Source organism: Colias croceus, chromosome 1 (genome assembly GCF_905220415.1).
Source record: "Colias croceus chromosome 1, ilColCroc2.1".
In the NCBI taxonomy this organism is placed as follows: Eukaryota; Metazoa; Arthropoda; class Insecta; order Lepidoptera; family Pieridae; genus Colias; species Colias croceus.
In genome coordinates, this window is record NC_059537.1 from 13,608,561 (window position 1) to 13,634,695 (window position 26,135).

A 26,135-nucleotide genomic window follows, 5' to 3' on the forward strand; every position below is an offset into this window, starting at 1 on the left:
ATCTGTGTATTCGGAAGACGTTACGCTTGCTTAGGTTATAGTAAATCCTGTTTCTAGCGTCCTTCATGCATTTCCGTGGCAATAAAAAGTGTTGAGATTTGAGTATCAATATCTTATTATAGTGAGTTTTAAGACAACTAGCTTACCGACCGCGGCTTCGCCCGCTTTAACTTAAACCTAATAAATTATATACTAAAACCTTCCTCTTGAACCTTCCTCTATCTATTAAAAAAACCGCATCAAAATCCGTTGCGCAGTTTGAAAGAATTAAGCATACAAAGGGACATAGGGACAGAGAAAGTGACTTTGTTTTATAATATGTAGTGATAATGGACTGTCTGTTACGCTTTCACAGCTGAACCTTTTAATTGTATTTAGCAGAGAGATAAATATGAAAGGTACTTTTTACCATATCCATGTTCAATTATAGTATCACGTAGGCAGATTGTCTCCCCTCTGATAACATTAGGACTAAATATTTTAAACTTACGTAATTTCCAACTTTTTTTTATAAATTTTCAAAATCTTTTTGAGTAGGTAAGTATAGTTTTTCATGTATTCTGATAAAGATATCGCAGCCAACCAATCCACCCTGTTAGATTTAATCAGGTATTCAATTAAAAGACTAGCCTCTTTATTAAACGACATCGTTCAACTAGCTGTTTAATAGATGGCTGCGACCTCAGCTGTGAGTTGTGACATACATGTTTTTACATCTTGATTATTATTTACGCTATAATTACAATTTGACAATGTAGAACATTTTCAATGCCATTCTACTATAAAATAGTTCGAAGGTAAACAAGTAGAAATTTAAATAAAATTGTCTTCAACATATTTTGAAACATTGTGTGTTGAATGCTGTTTAACAAGTTAGTACCTACTTAGTAGGTTAGCAATTTATTCAATGTTTTAAATTTTAATTGATACATTATTAATTTATTGGATCATTTTCCTTAAACAAATCTTCAAAATATAACTCATATGGCACTTAATATACCTATCAATTAAAATCCTATTAGTTTAATTACCTACCAGGAACCATATGGAATTCTATTAAAAGGAATTTTAAAATTCCATTATTTTTTAAGAATAATAATAAGTACGCTGTACGACGAACCTTTAGAACAGAATAATAACTAGTAGCTGGCTGCATTTAGTGAATCTTTCGCATTTATAATAAATACTAGTGGTCCGCCCCGGCTTCGCCCGTGGTACATATTTCGGAATAAAAGGTCTCTATGTCCTTTATCGGGTATCAAAATATCTCCATACCAAATTTCATGCAAATTGGTTCAGTAGTTTAGGCGTGATTGAGTAACAGACAGACAGACAGAGTTACTTTTGCATTTATAATATTAGTAGGGATTCCACTTTCTAGTGTATAACGAATTGATGAATATTTATCATTAAATAAATTTTTAATGAATTAAAGTTGAATGTTCTATTAATTTATGAATATCTCTACTTGGAATAGAAATAAAAATTCAGGTTTAGGTAGGTCAGGAAAAATATAAAAATTCTATGATAGAGTTAACGCCTAACGGAAAATTAAATGAATATTATGTGTATTAAATTATTGTCTTATTTACTAGTATTATATCTGTGTCTTATTGCTTTTTTTGTATCTAGTCAATCTGTTTAATCAATCAATTGTTAAATTTTAATACTTATAGATAACTAGCGTTCCGCCCCGGCCCGTGGTACATATTCACGTTTTCTCTACATAAGAACCATTCTCGAACTTCAAGGAATATTATAAAAAAGAATTAACGAAATCGGTTAAGCCGTTCTCAAGTTATGCGCTTACCAACACATTTTGGGATTCATTTTTATATTATAAGATAATCGAATTCACTCCTGTGTTAACTACAATTTCGATAACTTCTCATTTTTATTCCGATTTCAGTATAATTGGGCGATATTTTTGAAAATTAAATCTACTAGGAAGCTGTGAAGGTTTAACATTGAACCGATATGTCGACCCCATGGTTTTTTTAATATGCTAAATGCTAATGCACAAGGAAAATGTATCCTTTGTCGTGTTATTTTCAATGACACTTCATAGGTACATTTTTTAATGAAATTCTACACGTGTATGTTTTTTTAATGTTTATAAAAATGTTATGATTTAAACCATAAGTTTAATTCACTTGTAATTCAGGATTGTTTCTTGTTATAATTTGTCTAATCTAATAAATATTAATTGTAAAACTATGTGGAGTAAATTAAATAATTGTTATATTGTAAATTTTATTTTATATTCATTAATATCCTATAGCTTAGACTCATCCAGTCTCAACAAATTTTTAATTTTTATTTAACGTTTTTTCATTCATCTATAATTATGACTCTCATAGTCGACACTATCAATCAATCAAGGCCTTTACATCCTTCATTAAATATAAACATTATACACACTTATTTTTCAAATGTCTCATTTATCACAGATCACTCGTCATCCATATCAAACCACATAGAAGTAACGCTCCTAGACTGTTCCCTATGCTGTTCTTCAGTCATGATCTTCAGTACTACAACCTCCATCATGCACAACGCGAACAGAATAACAAAAATTGCGAAGTTCGAACCCTGGTGATGGAACTGGGAACCACTGGGAATTGGTCCTGGAGGCGGCCATGCTGCCACACCAAACGACATAACACAAGAAACACCAGACAACATTTCACGTTCCATTCTCTAACATTTCCAAATATTTATTTTAATCAAACGCCACTCGATTTTCCGATTTTGCGCGCGAATTTTTCGAATTCGCATATAATGTCTTCCAATGTTCTAGATTTGGCGCGCGAATTGCATTCCTTTTTCGAATTGACAGTTAATCGAAAAATTGCTTTCGTTTTCTTTTCTTTTCTGGATTATCTGTGGTTTATTATTATTTAATCTGCTTCGAATAATTTTGAACTCAGATTGTTTTGCGTTGTTGTGTATCACAGGGAGCACTCGCGTGCGTCCGCCGCGCTGCTTTTGAAACGTCTTATGAAATATGAACGCTTTACTTAGATGCTCGTTGGGAAATGGTGAATGCAAGCCGGTCAAGGCTGCGTGTTGGCCGATGACCTTTAGCGTGATATTGTATCAGATGCAATTTGTCGCTAAGAAACTTTTAGCTTTTACCTTTCTTTTCGGGTTTTTCTTTCGATGATCTTATGGTAAGTTTATTTAATTTATTTATTTATTTAATTTAAACTCTATAATCTTTTTGAGAAATAAATGTCTTAAGCCGTAAAATAATGAATGAAAATCATGAAGATCTAATAAATAAAGATTTTTTTATCAATAAGTATATATTTTTTTAATAACTAGTCGTAGTCATGTTATGAACATAGGAGCTTTAATCTCTACATAGTATATAAAATTAACTGCGTTAAAAACAACCGACTTCAAAAACGGAAAAGTAAAAAATAAAAAAGATTTGATATTATTAATTGCTGCATATTATTTAGATGTGCTATTTATTAAATAGGTTTGAAGTCGGTGCCAAACACTAAGCACTTAGTATTAAGCCCGTGCACCGTGCAGTTAATTTTATTTAATACTTTTTAGTGTAATTTTCAACACGAATCAAACGAGCCCAAACTCGATAAAGTTGAGTCAATATATTACTGAGTTCCTATGGCCACCTTCCGATTCCATCATCAAATCAGCTCTATGTCATGATAATGTTTCATCGCTATCCAATTTACACAAATTTCAGCTCAATCGGTTACCGGGAAGTGAATCAAAGTTACTTGCTACATTCCAATTAAGTCATCGAGTACAGACAAAAATGCTCATAAAATAAAAACTACTGGGCCTAGCCGAATAAAATTTTTATGGGACCAATTCGACACCATCCTGCATCGAACAAAAAAAGAATCACGTAAATCGGTTCAGAAACCTCGGAGTAATCGGTGTACATACATAAAAAAAAAAAAAAAAATATATACCGGCCGAATTGATAACCTCCTCCTTTTTTTTGAAGTCGGTTAAAAACAAAGTCGCTTTCTCTGTCCCTATGTCCCTTTGTACGCTTAAATCTTTAAAACTACCTAGGCAACGGAATTTGATGCGGTTTTTTTTAATAGATAGAGTGATTCAAGACGAAGGTTAATTTATTAGGTTTTAGACAAAGCGGGCGAAGCCGCGTGCGGTAAGCTATTTCAATATAAACAAAAATAAGTGATTTATAATTTTCAATATCACATTACAATAATATAATATTCAATATATTTGTAAGTGGTTTATGAATATTCAATAATGAGCGCTCGTAATGTTAATGAATTTGTTAGTAGATAAGAAACTGTCAATTTGTCTTAATTTATAAATATCAATCAATCAATCGTTTGAATATTTTAAAACTTCCAAAAGCCCATTAAATACTATATTATGTTAATATGAAATGTAGTAGGTAAATAAATACCCTAGAGATTTTATTATCTCTACATAGTGTATAAGAAAGTTGCTTCCCTCTGTTTGTCCGTCATAATAATATGTAAGTTATTTGTGTGTTTACCCAACAAAATATTAGATATGCGAGATAACCTTTAGGGTAGGAATATATTGCCTATGATAACGTGTATCACAGAATATATTTGCCTGAATTAGCAAAATATACTATGTTGCAACTTGCAATGATCTTGACTTTACGAGGATTTATGCAAAATATAAAGTGTTTGAAAAAAAAATATCTAATAATAATGAAATTTGTTTTTTAAATCGCTATATTATCAGACGTCTGGATGGGTATAGATTCTGATTATTTACTAATATCGTTTTTATTTTCGGTTTGTGTCTCAGAATATTCTCAGTTCAGTAAACGAGCATTGAACATCTAAGCAGGCATTGTATATGTATGTTTATATTTGGAAAGTGTAAAACTATACTACACATATTGGTACATAATATAAATTTAACAGTTATCCCAATTCCTTATAATATTATACCCACAGATTATACCAGATATACCCACTTAATATTTTGCGGAAGTCCATTCATCATTTATCCATGCTGTGATGCGAACCTTCGTTAATTCCTCTATAATTTTTTCCTTGTTCACAAATGTCACATCGCAATTATTGACATCTTGACGTCAAAATAATTATTATTTAATAAAAGTGTTCACTGATAATTTATTATATTCGATATCTCTTAAAATATACGAAAAGTTTCGTCTGAGTATTTTCTCAGAAACCTTACTGAAGAATTAATAAAAATATGTAACAACAATATTACATCCGAACTTTTTGTTACTACTTGATCAGATTCTTTCTATTTTGGACTTGGAGTTTCCACTTTACTATAGGAAGAGAGTTAGAAATAATATTAAAACCATGTTTATATTCGTAGCATATAAAGACAGTCCAGAATTATCGAGTATGCACAAGCGATCATCAGAAACCGATTTGTCCGTTGAGAAAACTCTGCTTGTGAATCCAAACTGCCCTGTTAGAATTATGTTGGAGTACATTCGGAAAAAGTGCAAGTGAGCAATTAATTATTGTATCGTTTATTTTGTTTACTTAAATACTTAAGTAAAAAATTGCAGAAAAGTTTGATTAGGTACTGATTTTTGTACCTATTTATATTGGGCTTTATTTTAAACTTTGTAAAAGGTAGAGTTTGGGCAGACCTGGAAATTGCAAATTAAATGCACTTCACTACTGCTATCATATTATGTTAAGAATAACATCGTAAAGATCATGTGCTAGAGGCACTATCACCCGTTGTTCCCCCGAAATGCCCCCTGGTGGATTTACGTTATTTTCCCGTGTAGTTTGCGGATAATACGCCCGCGCTGTTCTAGAAGTCTTCCATTTAACTAGAGGACTAATAACTTAATACGTACCTATACATATAAAATGATCTATGTACATACGATTACAGAATAAAATATCAATTTCTCAGGTTCGCGATATTTACTCAGTTCGATTTATGCGACGAGACTGGTACTCTAAAGGGCCTGTTCAATATGCCGACCTACGCGTACGCCACCGACCAGTTTGAGCATAAAAAGACGTACTATCTCATTGTTATACGGATGGTAATATTTCACTTGTAGTACGTAAAAAGCTGTAGATTTATACCTCATAATTCTTCCGCATCGCAGTTGCTTTGTAAGGTAGACTTGATTGGGTAGATGTTTTTGTCTGTACTGTGCCTGGACTATTCAAAGTTGAAACAAATGTCACAGAAAACACGATTTATTTATTACGAATAAGCGATTTTATGGCATCATAGTTAATAAAGTTCGGCATTAAGAGTCATACAAAATTAAATAAATTGTTATTCTTGAAAAAGGTACCTATTACAGAAGGTTGGCAAACACTAAACACAAACGTCATTGGCATTTCTTTTTTTTTGTTGGATCGTATAAGTATCTCTATTTTGATCATTTAACCCTTATAATTTATATTATATTTTAGTTCTTGTTAATAGTGAATTGAAAATCCCTTAGTTACTTTAAATTAAATTTATAAAATACGATGTACTGTTATTAAATCTTTAACAAGTCGTTAGCATGTTATTGTGTGGTGTACAATCGATGACCTGATTGCTCAATTGTTAAGAAATTGTCCTATTTTAATTTGTAATGTATATAAAATTCTAGTGAATGGTTTGAAGAAGATTTTATCAATATCTCTGGGACTGGATTCGCTATTTGATTATGAAACGTAAAAAGGTAAATCCTTGATAACAGTGTTCGAAATTTTATGTCAATTGTCACTAAAAGCTGTTATCGAAGGTATAGTTGGTCTCTAATTCAATATACCATTGAACCTGAAAATCGGAATAAGTACTTCATGGGAATTATATTCCGACCACGAGGGTGAAGCCGCGGGTTGACACTAAGGGTCAACTCACACCGAAAGAGCGGCGAAGGGCAGCGAAGCGGAGCGCATTTTCAGTGTCATATGAATTTTAACTTTATTTTCATTACTATAATACTTATTATCGCATGAGAAACTCGAACGAGTTGCGTGGATGCCCGCGGCGCCGCAGGAATTCCGGGGAATTCCATAAACGGAGCCGTGCGTAAAATTCATATGACACTGAAACTGCGCTCCGCTTCGCTGCCCTTCGCCGGTCTTTCGGTGTGAGTTGACCATAATAAAGAAAAATATAACAATATAGGTTACGAAAAAATCAAGAAAACTATATCTAGTAGATTAAACAAAGTATTATAAAACATTTTAGATGCAATAGTACTTTGTACAAAGTGTGAACCGGTTCAGTAATTGCTGTCGTAAGCTACACAGCACTGATTTTCAGTTATTGCATCTGTAACGTAATCCTCGTTTTTATACTGAATGATCAAATAGTAATCTTTGAAGCCTTGCTACACTATACAACTGCGTCAATCAGCTTAATAACTTAAATAAATCTTATTTATTCTCACGATAAAACTAATAATCTGTATGCAGGATGTTCTAGAAGTACCTAATCTTTGGACAAATATATATTAAAACATTAATTATTGTTAATACCTTTTCTCCTTCATAAAATGTCATTCTCAGTATTATTTTTATGAAGGTCACCTGTGGAGTACAAATAAAATTCTAATTTAGGAACACAAGCTGTCAGATTTCAGTAATTATTCACCAAATTTTAAGACGCCGAAATTTTATTTTAGTTAGTTACCATACCAACTAGTTACCATGTTTTAAAAAAAGTCATTTCAACATTTTGTATAAAATTAAATTACTTTATGTAAGAAGGTAGAAGTATTGTTTCCTTTTAAATTTATCGTTGTACTTCAAAATATGTTTTGTAATGTACTTATTGTTTTGTTATAAGTAGGTACTTACTTATTCATTAATTGTAAATTAACTACTATTTTATTTATTTATTTATTTTATCCCATTGAGCCCCCAGCAGCGGCCCGATCGGTCCACGACACAATAGATTTTCTATTGTGTCTGTGATTCCGGGGGCTGAGTTATTACTTAGTGCTTTATTACGTTACAATACCTAACTTATCAGGTAATGGTCTCTGTATTATCATATTTCAGGACAACGACAGAAGGATATCAATTTATCCACAATTGAACAGGGAAAATAAAATGTACGAAGAACTTAAAAATAAAGTAAAAATACACATGACTACGGGGGAGGGAACACCACATGTGTCACCCCCTTTAACAATGACACCGCCCAGCAAATCTACACCTGTGCTTAAAATTGCTCCGAAGAAAAAATAAAGAGGTCTTTCAATATTTTGGTTTAAAAATTTTACGCCTGCCTTTTTATTTTGGTGATATTCTGCGTGTAGTTCTTGCTTGCTTGGTGTTGTAGGAGCTAACATTTCGTTTTATTTTAATTTGCAAATAAGCGAATCCGTTAAGAGTCAGAATATCCTTGCACTATCTATATCTTAAATTAAAATATTTCAACCAAATTATTTAAAAGAACCTAAACTTAATTACGTTGCTAATACTATCTATCTTTTTCAACTTACTTTTACGCATTTGTCGGCTTTCTCCCATATAATATACTGATCTAACCGAAATTCGTCCATGCAGAAAAACCTATAGGTACCTATATAATTTATAAAAATACCAATATAATTTTATTGTTATGGGAAGTTGGGTTGTCAGTGATGCCTGACGTCGAACCGGACGGCTGATCCGGAAAACGGATGTGACATGCCGGGAATACAAACGGCAGCTTATTGTTTTATTCTGACATAATGCTTGGTTTAATTTGTATGAATTTAATGGTTATCACTTCCTTGAAGTAGAAAAAGATAGGCTAGATTGAACGAGGTGTACTTAAGTCAAAAGTGGTCTTTAGTTACTTTTGTCGTATACCTATCCTAGTTTTTAGTTTATATTATAATGTTTAAAATTCGAGTACAACTAAATGTGATTAAAATCAACATATAGGTATGTAACTAGTTTCCACTCCTGTTGGTCGTAGCGTGATGATAGCCTTTCTCGATAAATGAGCTATATTCTAACACCGAAAAAAATTTTCGAATCGGACCAGTAGTTCCCGAGATTAGCGCGTTCAAACAAACAAACAAACTCTTCAGCTTTATAATATTAGTACCTATAGATTAAATTGTGAGTCATACGAACTCTGTCAATGACTTCGTAATCGTATGTTAAAACAAGTAAATTATTAAAAAAACAAAATACCCGACTGCACACTAAAAAAAGAGTGATTGAAATGAATCTAATGATACCGCATACATATTTTTTTAAAGGGAAATTTAGAAAAAATATTATTATGTCTTTATCCCGTGGGACTTTTAGGATAAAATGTATCCTATGACACTCCCGTAATCAAGACAAATCTAACGATACCTCATACATCAAAATCCATCAAGCCGTTTAGGCTACAGGTGGTCACAAAGGAAAAGACATACATACATACTTACATACACTCGAAAAACATTACCCTCCTTCTTTGGCAGTCGGGTAAAAAAATTCCAAGTGCGCGCTCCATCTTAGACCACATCTTCGCTTACCAGCTGACGTGATCGTGGTCAAGCGCTTCCCTATTTTTCATTTAAAAAAAAAACATTGATTGGTTTTATTTTTGGTAACTACAGCTATATTATGCTACGCTATTTCTCAATATTATGTGTCTTTAGCTCTACATTATTACAATACATGCATCTATTATTCTATTCTGAAATATCAAATACCTAGCTATAGAAAGTAACTGCAAGGTCGATCATTATTTACTGTTAACACTGATGACGGAACTAATGAGCACACATCTAGCTCTTACTTTTAGTTAATTAGCACTAGACAGTAGGTACCTACAAAGTAAAATGTTTTATTCCGAAGAGATCATTTTATCCAAACGAAATGCTGCTTAGTACCTATATGTGGCATATTTGCGTGCATTCAAAATCAGAAAATTATATAATAGTAATATTATCTTGTATATTACTAATATACAAGATAATATATTACATTTCGTGTTAATATTTAATTAGAAATTCTAATAAAGATAAATATTATGAAGTAAGTAATTTGTAATGTTCTTTTTAATTAAAACGTGTTGTGTGTTATCTAGATAAATAAATTGCAAGTGTCGGTTTATCTTATTACTTTGTTATTTAATATCAAAATTAATTCGTGAATGCGGTCTACAAAATCTACACACATTATTTACCCACATGACCCACATCAAACTTTCGTTTTATAACAGCTGTAGATTAGTATTTCCTAGTGTTTGATTTTACGCGAGTATTATAAATTTAGAAATTAAAGATTTTAACGGATTTTAAACGCGATTTATTCATTATAATATAATTGTTATCCCGACGTTTCGAATACTTTACAGCGAGCCTAGTCACGGGGAGACGTAAAGTGTTCGAAACGTCGGGAAAATAATATAATGAAAAAATGTGTGCGTGTACTTCTTTACACTTCTGTAACTTCTTTATGACCTTATTTTTCAAAAAATAATTTACTATATGCAACTTTACAGAAATACCACGAATTACGCGTGGTAGGGATAAGAAAAAAATGGCGCGTAACGAAAATTACACTAAACTTTTTTCCAACCCCGATAAAGAAGTTTCACTGCAATAAATTAAAATTCATTAATAATCTTTAATTTCTAGCTGTAGATTACTTAAACAAAACTATGAATAGATCAATATTTTATAAATTCGTGATGTTCATACTAAAATCATGGTGGCATCCGTTGTTTGATAAAAGATCAGTGACACATTACTGTAGCATTTGACTCGCGAAAAACCGCGGCAGCACTTTAACAAAAAATAAAAAAATAATTAATTTTTTTATTGATTGATGATAATTATTGTTAGAACAGGTTTAGGGTGCTTTTCCACCTATAATGGGCGAGGAATGTTGTTTTTTAATTCATTTAATTACCTATTATAGTGTTATAAATTGTGAAATAAAGTAATTCAATTTATTCTGTAACAGAAGATATTATGTTGCTTGCTCTACTCTACCTAGTACTCTACTATTTGAAACGCTAGTTAGAATTTTTTTTTAAAAGCACGGTCACTTTCGTTTAGGTATTTATTTTCTTTTCAAGTATTTTTAGATAGGTAGGTACATAGGATGTCTTATGATAAACATTACCATATTGCACTGGTAGCAAAATCTTAGACAATATTAGTCAGTGTTACGTTCAGTTTCTGGAGCATCTATTCATTGTTGGAGCTTTATTCACAACTTAATATCTATCGATCTTCTCATACTAATGTCATCATTCATAATGTCTGTGGATAACTGTTTGTAATAAAAAGCAGACGGTAAAAGGCTCCAGGTTGGGACACGGCCAGCGAAGCGGGACGGAGCGAAATTACGTGACAATAGCTGTAAGCGGTTCTGTCGTGTGTATGGTAAACGTAAAGTGTGTACCTAGGTATTGTCTGAATAGTTTGTTTGCGGTTAAACTTGTGTTATGTCTATTTGAAAGGTGCGCGGTTTCACAAAATTTGGAGGAAAAAATCAATTCTCTCTTTAAACAAAAAAAAAAAAAAAAACACAAATCGGCGCTGTGTTATAGTCGTAATAGTATACTTACTACAATACTAGTATAGATGGTCCCTTCTTTTGATTCAATTGTTGCGCATTATCAAAAATAAATTTTCATTTTTGTCAGCTATAAAATATTACTTTATACTTCAACATAAAGCCTCTTTTGATTGTATATGTAGAGCTAAATAATAATTTTCAATAAGACATTAAAATAAAGCTATAAACAAATTGGTCAATCATCTTGTATGCGTAATAGTTAATTTATACAGCTTAGTGAAAGGCCTAATACAATTAACATTAAGTTTTATTGTTTGCCTAGATACAGATCACTACTTCGTCCGCCTAATGCCCGGTTCCTATATTCAACGGAACGTCATAGTATCAAAGCTACTATCCGTTTTTCTAGAACTAACTACGAGTCGTTATTACCGTTCCACAATTTTATTTCTTGACGTGCTATCGACGGACATCCGTTGGTCATAAAAATACCGAGCCCTCTTCACTCACAGATGTGCGTTTCGTTATAAGCCAAATTGAAATTAAAATAACACAAAATTCAGGACAATATAAGTTAAATATACAGCCGAATTATAAACTTTAAGAATAAAGTTTCTTATAAATAAAGAACTAATACTAAAGAACTATATATTTGTAGACATCTGCGTGATAATTTTCCTTCTAAACAACCTTATGCGTTACACAGAAAGCAAAAACGGAACGTTTTTCTCGCGCACGCGTGCATTGCTTGTCAGTTGTCAAATTATTGTCATTCATTGTTGATTGATGATTCATTGTCAAGTTTTATAATTAAAGAATAACAATACAACGACCACTGTTTATATATTTATAAAAAATGGATATTACGCCGGTAAGTACGCCTTTATATTTCTTCTTTAAAATCGTCTGCCGCTTACTTTTTGCTTCGGACACTTTTAAAGTCAAACATATATTTCTGTTACAGAAATCGAAGAAGGCTATGAGTAAAGACGAGATTGCTCAATAATTATTATAACCAGTAAGGAGACTAATGCTTCTACGAATAAATTAAAGGATGAATGTTGGACTTCGTTGACCAACACATTTAATGCAAAAATTGGTCAAATACCTACCAGGAAAACTTTTTATTTTCAGCCAAAAAATTCAACCATAATAAGGATGATGGACAAATATTATGAAGAAATAATTGAAATACTGAACACACAATAATTGAAATACTGAACACACAATAATTGAAATACTGAACACACAATAACTAATTAATTTTTGTATATTATTAAGCAATATATCTAGACACACGGTAGAAAAAGAATTTGTTAGGTAGTGCTAAATGTAAATCTTATGTAAAAAATGTATTTAGTTCAGAGAGCCTATTACAGCGTTCAGGAATATAATATAGAAGATGATAATCGATGGAGGGTTGTCGTGTAAGAATCACAGGACAGTTCTTTGGCATATATTATGTAGTTACATATTACTATGTAAAATTAAACTGTAATAAAGAAATAAAACTTTTATTCCATTTTATTATGTACTTTTATTTATTTTTTATTATTTACAATACAATGTTTAAAAAATTGATTTCTACATTGCAAACATAGACATACATATAAATATACTAGTGGTCCGCCCCGGCTTCGCCCTTGAAATACTGAACACACAATAACTAATTAATTTTTGTATATTATTAAGCAATATATCTAGACACACGGTAGAAAAAGAATTTGTTAGGTAGTGCTAAATGTAAATCTTATGTAAAAAATGTATTTAGTTCAGAGAGCCTATTACAGCGTTAAGGAATATAATATAGAAGATGGTAATCGATGGAGGGTTGTCGCGTAAGAATCACAGGACAGTTCTTTGGCATATATTATGTAGTTACATATTACTATGTAAAATTAAACATAGTTATAAAGAAATAAAACTTTTATTCCATTTTATTATGTACTTTTATTTATTTTTTATTATTTACAATACAATGTTTAAAAAATTGATTTCTACATTGCAAACATAGACAGTAGACACATATATATATACTAGTGGTCCGCCCCGGCTTCGCCCTTGGTACATGTTTATGTTTTCTTTCTATAATAACCATCCTCGTACTTTAAGGAACATTATAAAAAAATAATTATCGAAATCGGTCCACCCGTTCACGCGTGATGCCGTGACCAAGGGAAATAGGTCTGCCACTGATATCGATATTGTGCCTAAAGCATAGAACCTCAGCGTCAACAGTAATTGATGTTATGGAGATACCCCATGATTCCTGAAATGACAACATAAATTAGGTATGTAATAAGGTTAGACGTGTTTGGTATAATATTAATGCCTCCATTAAACTAACCTGGCTCCTTTTATTCGTACGTCTGGATAAATTTCAAGAAGTAATTGTTCAACAGATTCTTTATCAAGTCGAAATCTCAATTGAAATTCATGAGAATCCAGGTCGCAAAAAAATCCACTCCTTCTCTATAATATATATTCTTTCACGCCCACTATCTTCTTCCGAAATTCGATATAATATTAAACACTTCTCTATCACTATCTGAACTCCACATTTCGATATTGAAGCGGAAACAATGAAATAGTAAGAATTTAACCGCCCGAAATCGACGGGTAAACAAAATGCTATACGAATAGTAACTTTGACAGCATAATGACATTAAAAATATTTATAGGAACGCGATAAACTGTCTTCTCCATACAATATGCTTACCGTTCGTTAATAGTAACCCTCCCATCCGTCAGTAGGAAGCCGTCGGTAAGTTGCTTGACGAGACGTTTTTTATAGGAACGATTTTCGCTTACGCTTGGTTAATTATACTACTATTCGTAACTAAAACGGATCGTTTTTCAAATATAGGAACCGGGCATAAAACAATTGATGTATTTAAAAAAATAAAATAACACATTATTACCGTCATAACACAGTTATTTTAGAGATAACCAAGAGCAGTAATAAATTTTGGCTTTTTAAGTTATTTTACATCAACTATTCAAACTCAATTGGAATAAAAATGTCATTTTTCCTAATTGTTTTTAATCATTTCAATCAATATCATGCGTGGAAGTACACACATTCATATTCATAGGAAATTGTACATACCTACACACATTTATACAAAAGATATAACTTTTCGCAAATTATTTCATGGCAGATGTACAAGATAACAATCTTATACATTACTATTTGCAGTTTCACTTGCTTTGAACTTCATTAAAACAATGTTAATAAGTAGTGAAAACATTTTGGATCCGGTTCAGAGGTTTTCTTAACTAACTAACAAACTAACTTAGTGATAATAACTTGAAAAGCATGTAATATTATTACAAAATTATTGATTACGTATCTATAGGTACTTACTAATATTATAAAGCTGAAAAGTTTGTTTGTTTGAACGCGCTAATCTGAGGAACTACTAATCCGATTTGAAAAATTATTTCAGTTTTAGATAGCCCATATATCGAGGAAGGTTATAACGCTCTAGGTTAGGACCAACAAGAGCAGAGCAATGTGGGTGAAACCGCGGGGCACAGCTAGATAGATAAAAAATGTCAATGTTAAAAAAAAGTTTCAATATTGCTTAAAAATTGTATAACAATACAAATAATATTGTTTTATGATATGATTAAATAAATAGAGAGCCCTAAGATAATTATCCACAGTGACAAAATTATAATGATTTTGAAATCCATGACCTTCGATTTAACGCGGCTTTACGCTTAAATGTAAACAGTTAATTTCTATTAGTTTGTAAAATTTACTGCGGTAGACACAGACTTAGAATTTAAAAAATGAGTAAAAATCTATCAGTAAATGTATAAATTATGTTACTAATTGTTTTAATATATAAAGCATAAGTAATCACTCGATTCAAACTTACTTAAAAATATTTTATTCTAAATTTTGTATTATTATAATTATTTAACAGACCTTAAAAAAGCATTAACACTCAATCCAATATGCCACACACAAAAGTGCACAAAATTCACTTCTCACACACTAAAATTGTCGACACAAAAATCTAATTATTTCATAATAAAATTATTTCCGAACGGTCTTCGATAGCGCGCTCTGTTTTGGCGGCAACTGACAACTGACAGCGGCGATGGCGCGGATGTTAGGCTCCGGAAATATGAGTATTGCATTTCTAATTCGTTTTGACCCCTTTGTAATCGATAATATGAATGAATATAATAATATTGTATAGAAGTAAAGCTTCTTTGTATGGTCGTCTTTGGAAGTACTAAGCCATGATTCTTTCCACTGAAAGCTTTGCTATCCAGGAGTAGTAGGCTTTTTTTTATCCCGGGTTAACGATTTTGTCACAAGACGTGTTAAACATTTTTAAATTTTTACTCCTTAGGAAATATCTCTACAAGTATCATAAGTATGGTTTTACACGAACCATTGCTATTTTTAAGGTACTTATTTTCAAAACTACCTAATCAGGCATGCTCCAGCGCTTGTTATACATAATATTTCTGGTCTATGGTTTTGTTAGGTAATTCATAATTGTTATTTTATTAAAATTCCAAAATGTCTAGCAACTCAAAATATTTGAAAGTGTGCAGCAAATTGGCGTTGTAAAAGTTATAAAACCTTTTTGTGATGTTTTTATTGGCCTGTGAATAATAGGCATTCAAATTCAAAAAGCAAAAAAGATATTACATTCTTCGGAGATCAGTTCAAGTATTGTTATACCTACTTAAAGTTGTACCTAGTATTGCTCGATTAGAACTTATTGTTACTTAACTTATTGTTGAGTGTTCTATCAACAACATAATTGCATATTATGTTAGCACTTAGCAGTAGGTACTGATAACAACAGAATATTAAAAATTGCCATCTTTATCACTAATATGTATTAGACGAAAGAGAGATTTAAATATCTTTTTTGTTTGTAGAAGGTAGATGAATACACTCTTAAAATCCCACCACCAATAGAAAAAAGTGAAGTCCCATGTCCCCTAGTGGGGTAAGGGGCAGGAGCATTATAAATCTGTTTCACTGATCGATTTTTTTTAGGGACAAGTAGATGATCAGCCTTCTGTGTCCTGCCAGACCGAGACTGTCCTGCCAGACTCCTCGGTACTACGCTCGCGCGTCAACCACTGTACCTAGGAGACGGACACCACCAATACAAAACCAGTATTAATTTTGTTTGTTTGTTTTTATATCCCAAACTACTATTTTATTACGATAAGACCCATATATGAAAAAACAAGCAAAAACAAATAGTCACGGTCGAAAACACCTCATGCGTGTTCTATTGTAAAGTTTGTCAATGCGGATGTGATGAAACTCTATAATAGAGATAGCTATCCAATTTACCTTGAATGTGTTATTTTGGTTATTCTAGTTTAAGTTTAAAGTGTGGCTTAAAATAAATCATCAATAATTAGTGGTAGTTGGTTAATTAATATGCTGCACAGAAAAGGTAAATCTATAATAATTTTCAGAGATTTACTCCAGACTGCGCAGCTAGTCTGGAGTTCACCCGCACTCCCGGTTTCACCCGCGTGGCTCCTCTCCTGTAGGTCTTAGCATAATGATATATAGCCTATAGCCTTCCTCGATAAATGGGCTATCTAACACCGAAATAATTTTTCAAATCGGACCAGTATAGTTCCTGAGATTAGCGCGTTCAAACAAACAAACTCTTCAGCTGTATAATATTAGTATAGATGAATTATTTCATTCGCAATGATTTACCTATCCGTCATTATATGAACTCTATGTCTGGTCAAGGAAAATTAAAAATTGCAAGCCTAGCCGAACGCGCTTTAACATAATTATTATATGTCGTGAGGCAAATCTTAGGTTGATTTCGATCTGGACTGTTGACTGATGTCCTGGAGATGCAAAAAGTTTTCATCCTGCTCTCCCGTAATTTTCTCAATCAGAAAGTTTATAGTTTAGGATACATCGCCCATTTTTGCAAGTGACTACTATCAAGCTGATTTTCCGTTTGTAGCTTTATTTTGATGAGACACCGAATAATTTCGTGTACGAAACTCTCGATTGTGGTAATATTTGAGAACCATCAAATCAAAAATTTTTATCCTTAATATCTCTGTTAGCTACCACAATCGAGACTTTCGTACACGAAATTATTGGGCGTCTCATCAAAATAAAGCTACAAACGGAAAATTAGCTTGATAGTAGTCACTTGCAAAAATGGGCGATGTATCCTGAACTATTAGTAGGTAGTTTATAACATTAAACGTCCTATTATATTATTATCTATATCACGTCCATAAATGTAAATATATAATAATATGTAATAACGAAGGATAGTATGTATTTTTAACCGACTTCAAAAAAAGGAGGAGGTTATCAATTCGGCCGGTATGTTTTTTTTTTATGTATGTACACCGATTACTCCGAGGTTTCTGAACCGATTTACGTGATTCTTTTTTTGTTCGATGCGGGATGGTGTCAAATTGGTCCCATAAAAATTTTATTCGGATAGGCCCAGTAGTTTTTATTTTATGAACATTTTTGTCTGTATTTGTAAATGGTGCAAGTGCAAGTTTGAAGTCGGTTGTTTTTAACGCAGTTATCACTTGTTAAGAATCTCATCAATTATGAAAATTGCGGTTAGGCTTAGCTCTACATTCTAGCGCCACCCAAGGGACATTGTATGCGTTACAACTTACTAATTGAGACGTGTCGCGATAGATGGCGCTTCTATATAAAAACATCACAAGCTGTTTTTCTTTTCCAACGAACTCTTTGTGCTTTATTGTATATCTTTCTTAATTACCTATGATTAAAATTAAAATTAATTTATCTAGATTTCAAATATACCGTGGATTTGTTAGAAAAAAATATTCAGCAATATTCAAAAATTAGTTAACACTAGTCGGAAAGGTATAATAAATTATTTTGGCTGAAAATATTAAATAACGATTTTTTTCCTTCGTTTCTCCAGAGAAATCGTATGAATTATTTTAGTAATGTTTCTCCTTTCTTGTATACTTACTTAGGTTTATTTATGCCATTTGCAAATAAATAGCAGACTCCAGACACAATCCCGGCCAAAAGGCCGAGACTGACCCCCGTAGACAGAGACAGCGTGTCCGGCATTGCACTTCTCTTTCACACTTGGAGATTAGTCCATTATTTGTACCTGTAATGAAAATAACCAATTTATTTAAAATCTAGGAAATGGTACTTAAACTAACGAAATTTGCAATATTTTTCGGTTTTAACTTTTAATTTCAAACATAAGTAAAAAGCAAGTATTTCACCCACGTGTACGGTTCACGGTGTAACTCTACATTCTACAACGTCTATCTATTCAATTTGACTTCTTCTCGAAGCACTTATAGATCGCCACAACATAACCATTTATCTCTGGTTCGGAAACACAGAACTATATTTTGGAAAGCAATTTCTACATTCATTCATTCATATAACTTCTACAGAGAAGAGCCGACATAAATCTCTACACTTGCTCTATTAAATCATGTTAATTTTACATAAAATTATATTAGTAACTAGCTTACCGCCCGCGGCTTCGCCCGCTTTGTCTCAAACCTAATAAATTATATACTAAAACCTTCCTCTTGAATCACTCTATTAAAAAAACCGCATCAAAATCCGTTGCGTAGTCTTAAAGATTTAAGCATACACAGGGACCATACAGGGACTTATAGGGACAGAGAAAACGACTTTGTTTTATAGGTACCTATACATCGACAAAGATTTTCAGTCTTCTTCAGAAGATTTCTGCAATACATAGGTACCTACAAAGCTAAGGTATAAAGCTTGTCATCGTTACTGTGTGTAATCAAATGATCTGTGGGAACATCCCACGAGGTGTAGTGGGGTTTATCAGTGCGATTCAACATGGGAACCAGAGATAATGCATTTGAATATGACCGTAAATTAAGCTCTAATCTTATATCGTAGAGCAAGACGTTGGTATGGTAATTGTGGATTTTGGTGTCTTAATGTATCCTTGAAAGTAACGAAGACACTATTGGTTAAGAAAATCAAGCTGTAGAAATGTACACTATGCGAAATATTATAAAAAATATGCAGTTCAATACAAAAGTTTATGTGAATTATGAAAATACACCAAACACAAAATTTTCTGTCTTTTCTGTTTTTTCGAATCTATCGATAGTAATGTCTGTGATGTATTTAAAGTGTCTTATATATTCATCAAGCATTCAACATCAAGAAACGTTAAAGTTTTTTTGTAGTTGTTCGTTTAAAGAGTGCTAACCGTGGCTAACCTAGATTTACATAAGATCTACCTTTTCATGGACTCAATACATCAGTTTTTACGCAACGTACTACAACACGACTAAAAGGTTTTACGTGGAATGCGATAAGGACTAAGGTATACAAATATTTACTCCCTTACACGTCTTCTTATCATTCATAACGTTGAGTAATATAATGAAGAATTTTACTTTGGTTTTAAAGAACATAATATTATAACTACGGGTTTTTTGGAATATAGAAAGTATTTACGCAAGGGCGGCAGGCTTCCAGTAAAAGGCCCTGTGGAATAAATCTGCTGCAATAATCCAGTGCTTACTATAAATAATTCAAATATATTATTTTTCTTGACAAGTAAATAGCCTGGAGATGCTATTTTGCGGAAGTACCTATTTATTTTGTATATATTTTAATGCTTGAAAATTACGCACATGATGTAAGTATCGTGTGCACCATCATAATATCAAAACACCAGCAAAGATGTCATTATAAGCCGTCATTGTCTTTTGTAATAAATTATATACAATTTTACATTTCCTCATATTATTTTATAACAATTTTCCTTGTACTTTTCATTGTTATTCATATCAATATGACGGCATCGAATCTTTTACTGCAATGTTTGCTGGGAATGCAGTGTAAGGATTTCGTGATAGTTGCCGCTGATCAGAACTGTACCCAGAGCATTTTAGTCATGAAGGATGGTAAGATTTTATATAGGCTGTTATACATACCTACACCCATATATAACGCAGTGTAGATACCTAATATATCTATACAAGTTTGTTTGTTTGAACGCGCTAATCTCAAGAACTACTGGTCCGATTTGAAAATTCTTTCGGTGTTGGATAGCCCATTTATTGTGGAAGTCTACATAATATATATTATAATATTCATTTCATCACGCTAAGACCAACAGAAGCGGAGCCACGGGGGTGAAACCGCGGAGCGCAGCTAGTTATAGTTTAGAATCAGTTAGCACGAAATTAAGGTAGCTGAGAGTGTAGGGAAAACAGACGAAGAAAACCGAGCTTATCGCAGTTCTACTAAGCTGAGCCCGCTGAAGAATTGTATAATTATCTAGAGAATCGTATTTGAATTTAGTATTAAGTTTTGCTATTTAATAAAGGTATAATTTTTCCCTAAAATATTAGTAGGTTTCTCAATTCAAAAGGCTGTTGAATAGTAGGAGAATGCTATATTTACTACAGTTGCAAATGTATACTGCGTGTATACTTAGACCATAGCATGTAGATATAAGGTCATGTGTACAGTGTACATATACATGTACATGACAAGTAAATAAGCCAATACTATATTCAACGTCAAATTTCAAAGTCATGATAATTGCACGGCCGTGATTGGTCGACCTAGAATTCATGTAATTGCACCCTCATGCTATGTAAATGACTTTCATTATATATAGCGTTGTTACATTTCACTTTTCTTGATGTAGTTGGTGTTATTCAAGATTGCACTTTTTAGTTATAACATAAATTTATTGGTCAAGATTAAACGGAGAAAACATACTCGTACATTGGGAACATAATAAATGTAAATTAGGAATAATAATAATATATTAGGACCTTTTAAAATTCCTCATAATATACTAGGTACTGATTGCAGTTGATATATGACGGGTTTTAATTTTTATCCGGCATAGAATAGAAGGCGTGGAATTATAATAAAAACCTTTGTTTCTACATAGGTAATATCCGTCGTTTTTAATAATAAACCTAACATAAACACATAATATTTTACAGTAAAAAATATTTTTATAATCTTATAAGATTAATTATTATAGTATTAAAACTAAAGAGTAGAATACTTCACTCTGAAATAATATAAAATATACTTTATGCTTTGTTTTATTTTAAAACACGTTGTAATTATACCAATACTAGCTTTCCGCCCGCGGCTTTGCCCGCGATTTCAAAGAAAAACCCGCATAGTTCCCGTTCCCGATGGATTTCCGGGATAAAACCTATCCTATCTCTCAAGTTGAAACGAACTGCACATGGTGTGCGAATTTTATTATAATCGGTTAAGTGGTTTAGGAGTCCATTGAGGACAAACATTGTGACACGAGATTTATATATATTAAGATTAACAACTAGTTCTCACATATTTTTTCATAAAAGTAAATCTTATCTGAAATATATTATGTTTTGCATTTTGAATAATTAAACGCCTGTTTATTTAAAGTTAGTGCTGATTTACACAAGGTCAGTAGACAAGTCAGTCGCGGCGCCGAATTTCGGCGTCTTTAACTGTTTACATAGACTTCAAGCCTCTGTACAGCTGACTTCAAATCTGTTTACACAGGGTTTTTTTTCGGGTCAGCACTGATTTGCCTCGAATTTGTAGTCAGTTACTGACCCTGTGTAAATCAGCACTTATAAATAGTTTCAAACGTGACCGAATCAAAATATTAGAATAATTTAAATGCTATAATATCTAAATGTGGAACATTTGTAGTTTCTTTGTTGTGTTGTGAAAATAACGTGTGACGGTTTGTTACCATAAATATTATTTAGCTTCAGTGAAAACAAAGATGCATTTATAAATGTACTAGTAACCCGCCCCGACTTCGTCCGTGGTACATGTTTACGTTTTCTCTCCATAAGAACCATCCTCGTACTTCAAGGAATACCTACTTACTATAAAAAAAGAATTAACGAAATCGGTTCAGCCGTTCTCGAGTATGCTTAGCAACACATTTTGCGATTCATTTTTATAAAGCATTTTAACAGTTTTGGGTATTATTTTATCCTCTACAAAAAAACAATTACGAACTTTCAAATTTTTCGATTTTTAGCATTGACTTATAAATCTGGGAATTAGCAGTATAATATCTATTAATATTCCCTTGCCAGTTGTAACGTAAATCAAGAATACTTAACATTATTCAAATTAAAAATACTATGCAGCAGTCAACGCCAAGGATTTCCAATAGAATTTCCTTCTTGTCTTTTATGCAACCCTCTGATTCGGATTGCATTATGAGAAATTTTGCAGTAAAAGACTCGAAACCAGTATCAGTAATTTTCTTCAAAAATATGTACCTTTTTACTGGCTTATTTTTAATAAGCAGCTAAAAAAGCATATTTATGATATAAGTCTTAAGATTTTGATAGTATTTATGCAAAATAAATTAAATTTACAACGTAATATATTTCTATATTCTAGTAATCTCATAGCTCTTAAAATCACCAAGTTAAAAACTTAAATGTATGAATAACTCTACACTATCTATCCTTGTAATAGAAACAATATAGCCTGATGATAAACATATCTATACTTAATATTATAAAGCTGAAGAATTTGTTTGTTTGAACGCGCTAATACCAGGAATACTGGGCCGATTTGAAAAATTTTTTCGGTGTTAGATATTCATAAAAAATTCTAACCACAGACGAAGACAAGCTCATACAACTATCGGATCAGCTTCTAATGGGCGTGAATGGGGACATGGGTGACGTAGGCCAGTTCAGCCAGTTCGTCTCCAAGAACCTGAAGCTGTACACCATGAGGAACGGGTACCAGCTGGATACCGCGGCGGCTGTGCATTTCACAAGGGTCAATATGGCAGAGATGTTGCGGGCTGGGGTGAGTCAACAAATCTATATTGTAGATTTGAGGGGTTTGTTTGTTGGCGCGGGTTAATTTAAGAAGTTACATTTGGAAAATATAGAGAAGTGTTTATTGGATAGGAGTCAATGTATACAGAAATTTATGGGTTATAGGCATTAATCCGCTAGTCATTAAAACAGAAAAAAAGATCGCGACATCAATCAAATACCTATTTTTGTCTAAACGTCGTAGAGTTTCAGGATAGGTTATTGCTATTTGTTATAATATAATACCTACGTAAAACATAAAGTAAACAGCACTTTATGGTTGATACAATACACTTGCTAACTTCGTGATGCAAAACATTTACAAAATATCTATGACGTGTGATAGTTAGTGTCTAGCGATAGAGGATACAAGAAGTTTTTTTTTTATACCTATAGGTTAGTTATAATATCATCTATGGCTATCACTACATAGTATAAAACAAAGTCGCTTTCTCTGTCCCTATGTCCCTATGCACGCTTAAATCTTTAAAACGAAGCAACGGATTTTTATGCGGTTTTTTTTAATAGATAGAGTGATTCAAGAGGAAGGTTTTAGTATTTAATTTAACGGACGGAAAGCTAGTACACAATAAAAACAATGGTGTTTTTTAGCGATTATATTATAATATCATGGATACCAAATAAGGCTCTACATTTTACTTTAAATTGTTGGTTACAATCGAAGGTAATATAGACACTATGCTCAGTATTAAAATGGAATGTGATTATTTTTAATTTACTTTTTACACGAAAAATATAACTTTGTAGAAAACTTGTCTTTGTTGTCTGTAGTCAGATACTGGGCTAAAACTTCATCTGTGATAAAATTATGTGTTAAAACTATTGTATTATATAATATAGTGTATAATTATAAAATTTACAGAATCCCTACATACTAAATCTTCTGATCGCTGGTTACGACGACAAGGAAGGTGGTCAACTCTACTCCATGGACTTCTTGGCTTCCTGCGTGAGGCTACCGTTCGCTGCCCACGGGTTTGGAGGGCTCATAAGCATCAGCATTTTGAACCAATATTATAAACCAAGTAAGTATACACTATACAGTCTATACACACATAATTATGCGTGAAGGATGTATTTTTCACGATAGTTTAAAACGTGATCATGAAAAGATGCTATGCTATGGTTTAGTAGAGTTTTTTCAAGGTATATCTAATGGTAAACTATTAATATGTTCTAGTTCTTCTTAGTATAAATGATTATTTTGTATGTGTAATCTAATAAACTCTTGTTTTCACATAAAATAACACCCCATAATACATATATTATTATTTAGCGCTTAATATATTCGCTACATAATATATTCGTATTTCGGCGATTCCGTTTTATTTCAATAAATAGCTACACATATTGCTCTTCAAACCCTTTCATTTTTAGTATCTACGAGTGACGACCTTTTAAAAAATCCTTTAACCTTTTTCGCGTGTCAATAGAAAATATGGATAGTGGATGGAAAAATATAAATAACCAAATATCCGGACCGTAAGAGCTTTGTCGAAACTATGTAAAGACCCTTTGGCACAGGCTCGCCTTAAAATAGGACAAAATTCCCTATTTTCTGGTACAAACACAAGCCATTTTGAATAAACATTTAACAATATAGGTCCTCTAACTCGATTGAACATTTTTTTAAACTTATTAACCAAAAAAAATCCCAAAATATGTGAAGAACAAAGTCACATGGACTGGCTTTCTTAACACAGGCTATGCCTAGCAAGAGAGCCAGAGCCTCATAATCAATATTGTATATTTTAAAGGTGAAATAAAGATTTATTTTATTTTTTATTTTTTTATTTACATATTATTATTATAATATCAATAATAATGATTACCTATTTAATAATTACTAGCTGCGCTTCGTGGTTTCACCCGCATGCCTCCGCTCCTATTGGTCGAAGCGTAATGATATAGTTTACAGCCTTCCTCGATAAATGGGCTATCTAACACCGAAAGAATTTTGCAAGTAATTCCTGAGATTAGCGCGTTCAAACAAACAAACTCTTCAGCTTTATAATATTAATATAGATTAATAATTGTTTTTCTCAATTATTTTACAGATCTAACAGAAATAGAAGCGTACGAGATTATAAAGCGGTGTGTACAGGAAATACATCGCCGGCTGTTCATGAATCTGCCCAACTTTGGAGTGAAATCTATATCTAAAGATGGCCTCAAAACATTACCAACTATTAGCCCCGCTTCCTTTATGGGAAAGTGATTATTTAAACTGCATTTTATAGTGTTTTTTATAGCTGGAAATAGCTTCTTTCACAGGACGTATTTTATGTATTGTTAGCCTCCTTGGTACAGTGGTTGACGCGTGAGCGTAGCACCGAGGGGTCCTGGGTTCGATTCCCGGTGGAGACGAAGTAAAAAAAGTCTCGGTCTGGTAGCACACAGAAGGCTGATCACCTATTTGTCCCTAAAAGCAAATCGTTCAGTGAAACAGATGTATAATGCATCTGCCCCTTACCCCACTAGGGGACATGGGACTTTACTTTTTATTCTGTATAACTGTTAGTTAATATGACAACGTAAGAAAACAAAATATATAACTACTATTAGTTACTTCATCTGCAAGTCATGAAACTATTCCTTACTGTCTTTTACGTTTTTTATTGTCTTATATGTACATATATTTTTGATGTGGAATAAACTTAGTCTCTTATAATTGAGTTGTTATTTATTGTTCATCGTAATTGGATACATTGCAATTTCCATTTTTAATAACTAAAATAGTGCAAATAGTGCAACAACCGTCTTATCACGCAAATCGATACA

The 26,135-nt window shown here is 32.3% G+C and overlaps 2 protein-coding genes across 3 annotated transcripts in view; one reads left to right on the forward strand and one right to left on the reverse strand.

Annotated features, from left to right (window-relative positions):
• LOC123696652 overlaps window positions 1-18,605 on the reverse strand; it is a 102,150-nt gene extending 83,545 nt beyond the window's left edge. For both annotated transcript variants that reach the window (XM_045642992.1, XM_045642983.1), the window contains exon 1: window positions 18,464-18,605. In XM_045642992.1, coding sequence (XP_045498948.1) covers window positions 18,464-18,567 — 104 coding nt within the window. In that variant the 5' untranslated portion in view covers window positions 18,568-18,605. The remainder of the gene's footprint in view (window positions 1-18,463) is intronic.
• Window positions 18,606-20,281: 1,676 nt separating this feature from the next.
• LOC123706044 (proteasome subunit beta type-2-like) lies at window positions 20,282-25,985 on the forward strand (the record flags this gene model as incomplete). The annotated part of the gene is made up of 4 exons (XM_045655178.1): window positions 20,282-20,417; window positions 23,129-23,322; window positions 24,217-24,379; window positions 25,412-25,985. Coding segments are annotated over 4 exons (654 nt in total), but the record flags the coding sequence as incomplete, so codon positions are not given.
• Between the last annotated feature and the right edge of the window lie 150 nt (window positions 25,986-26,135).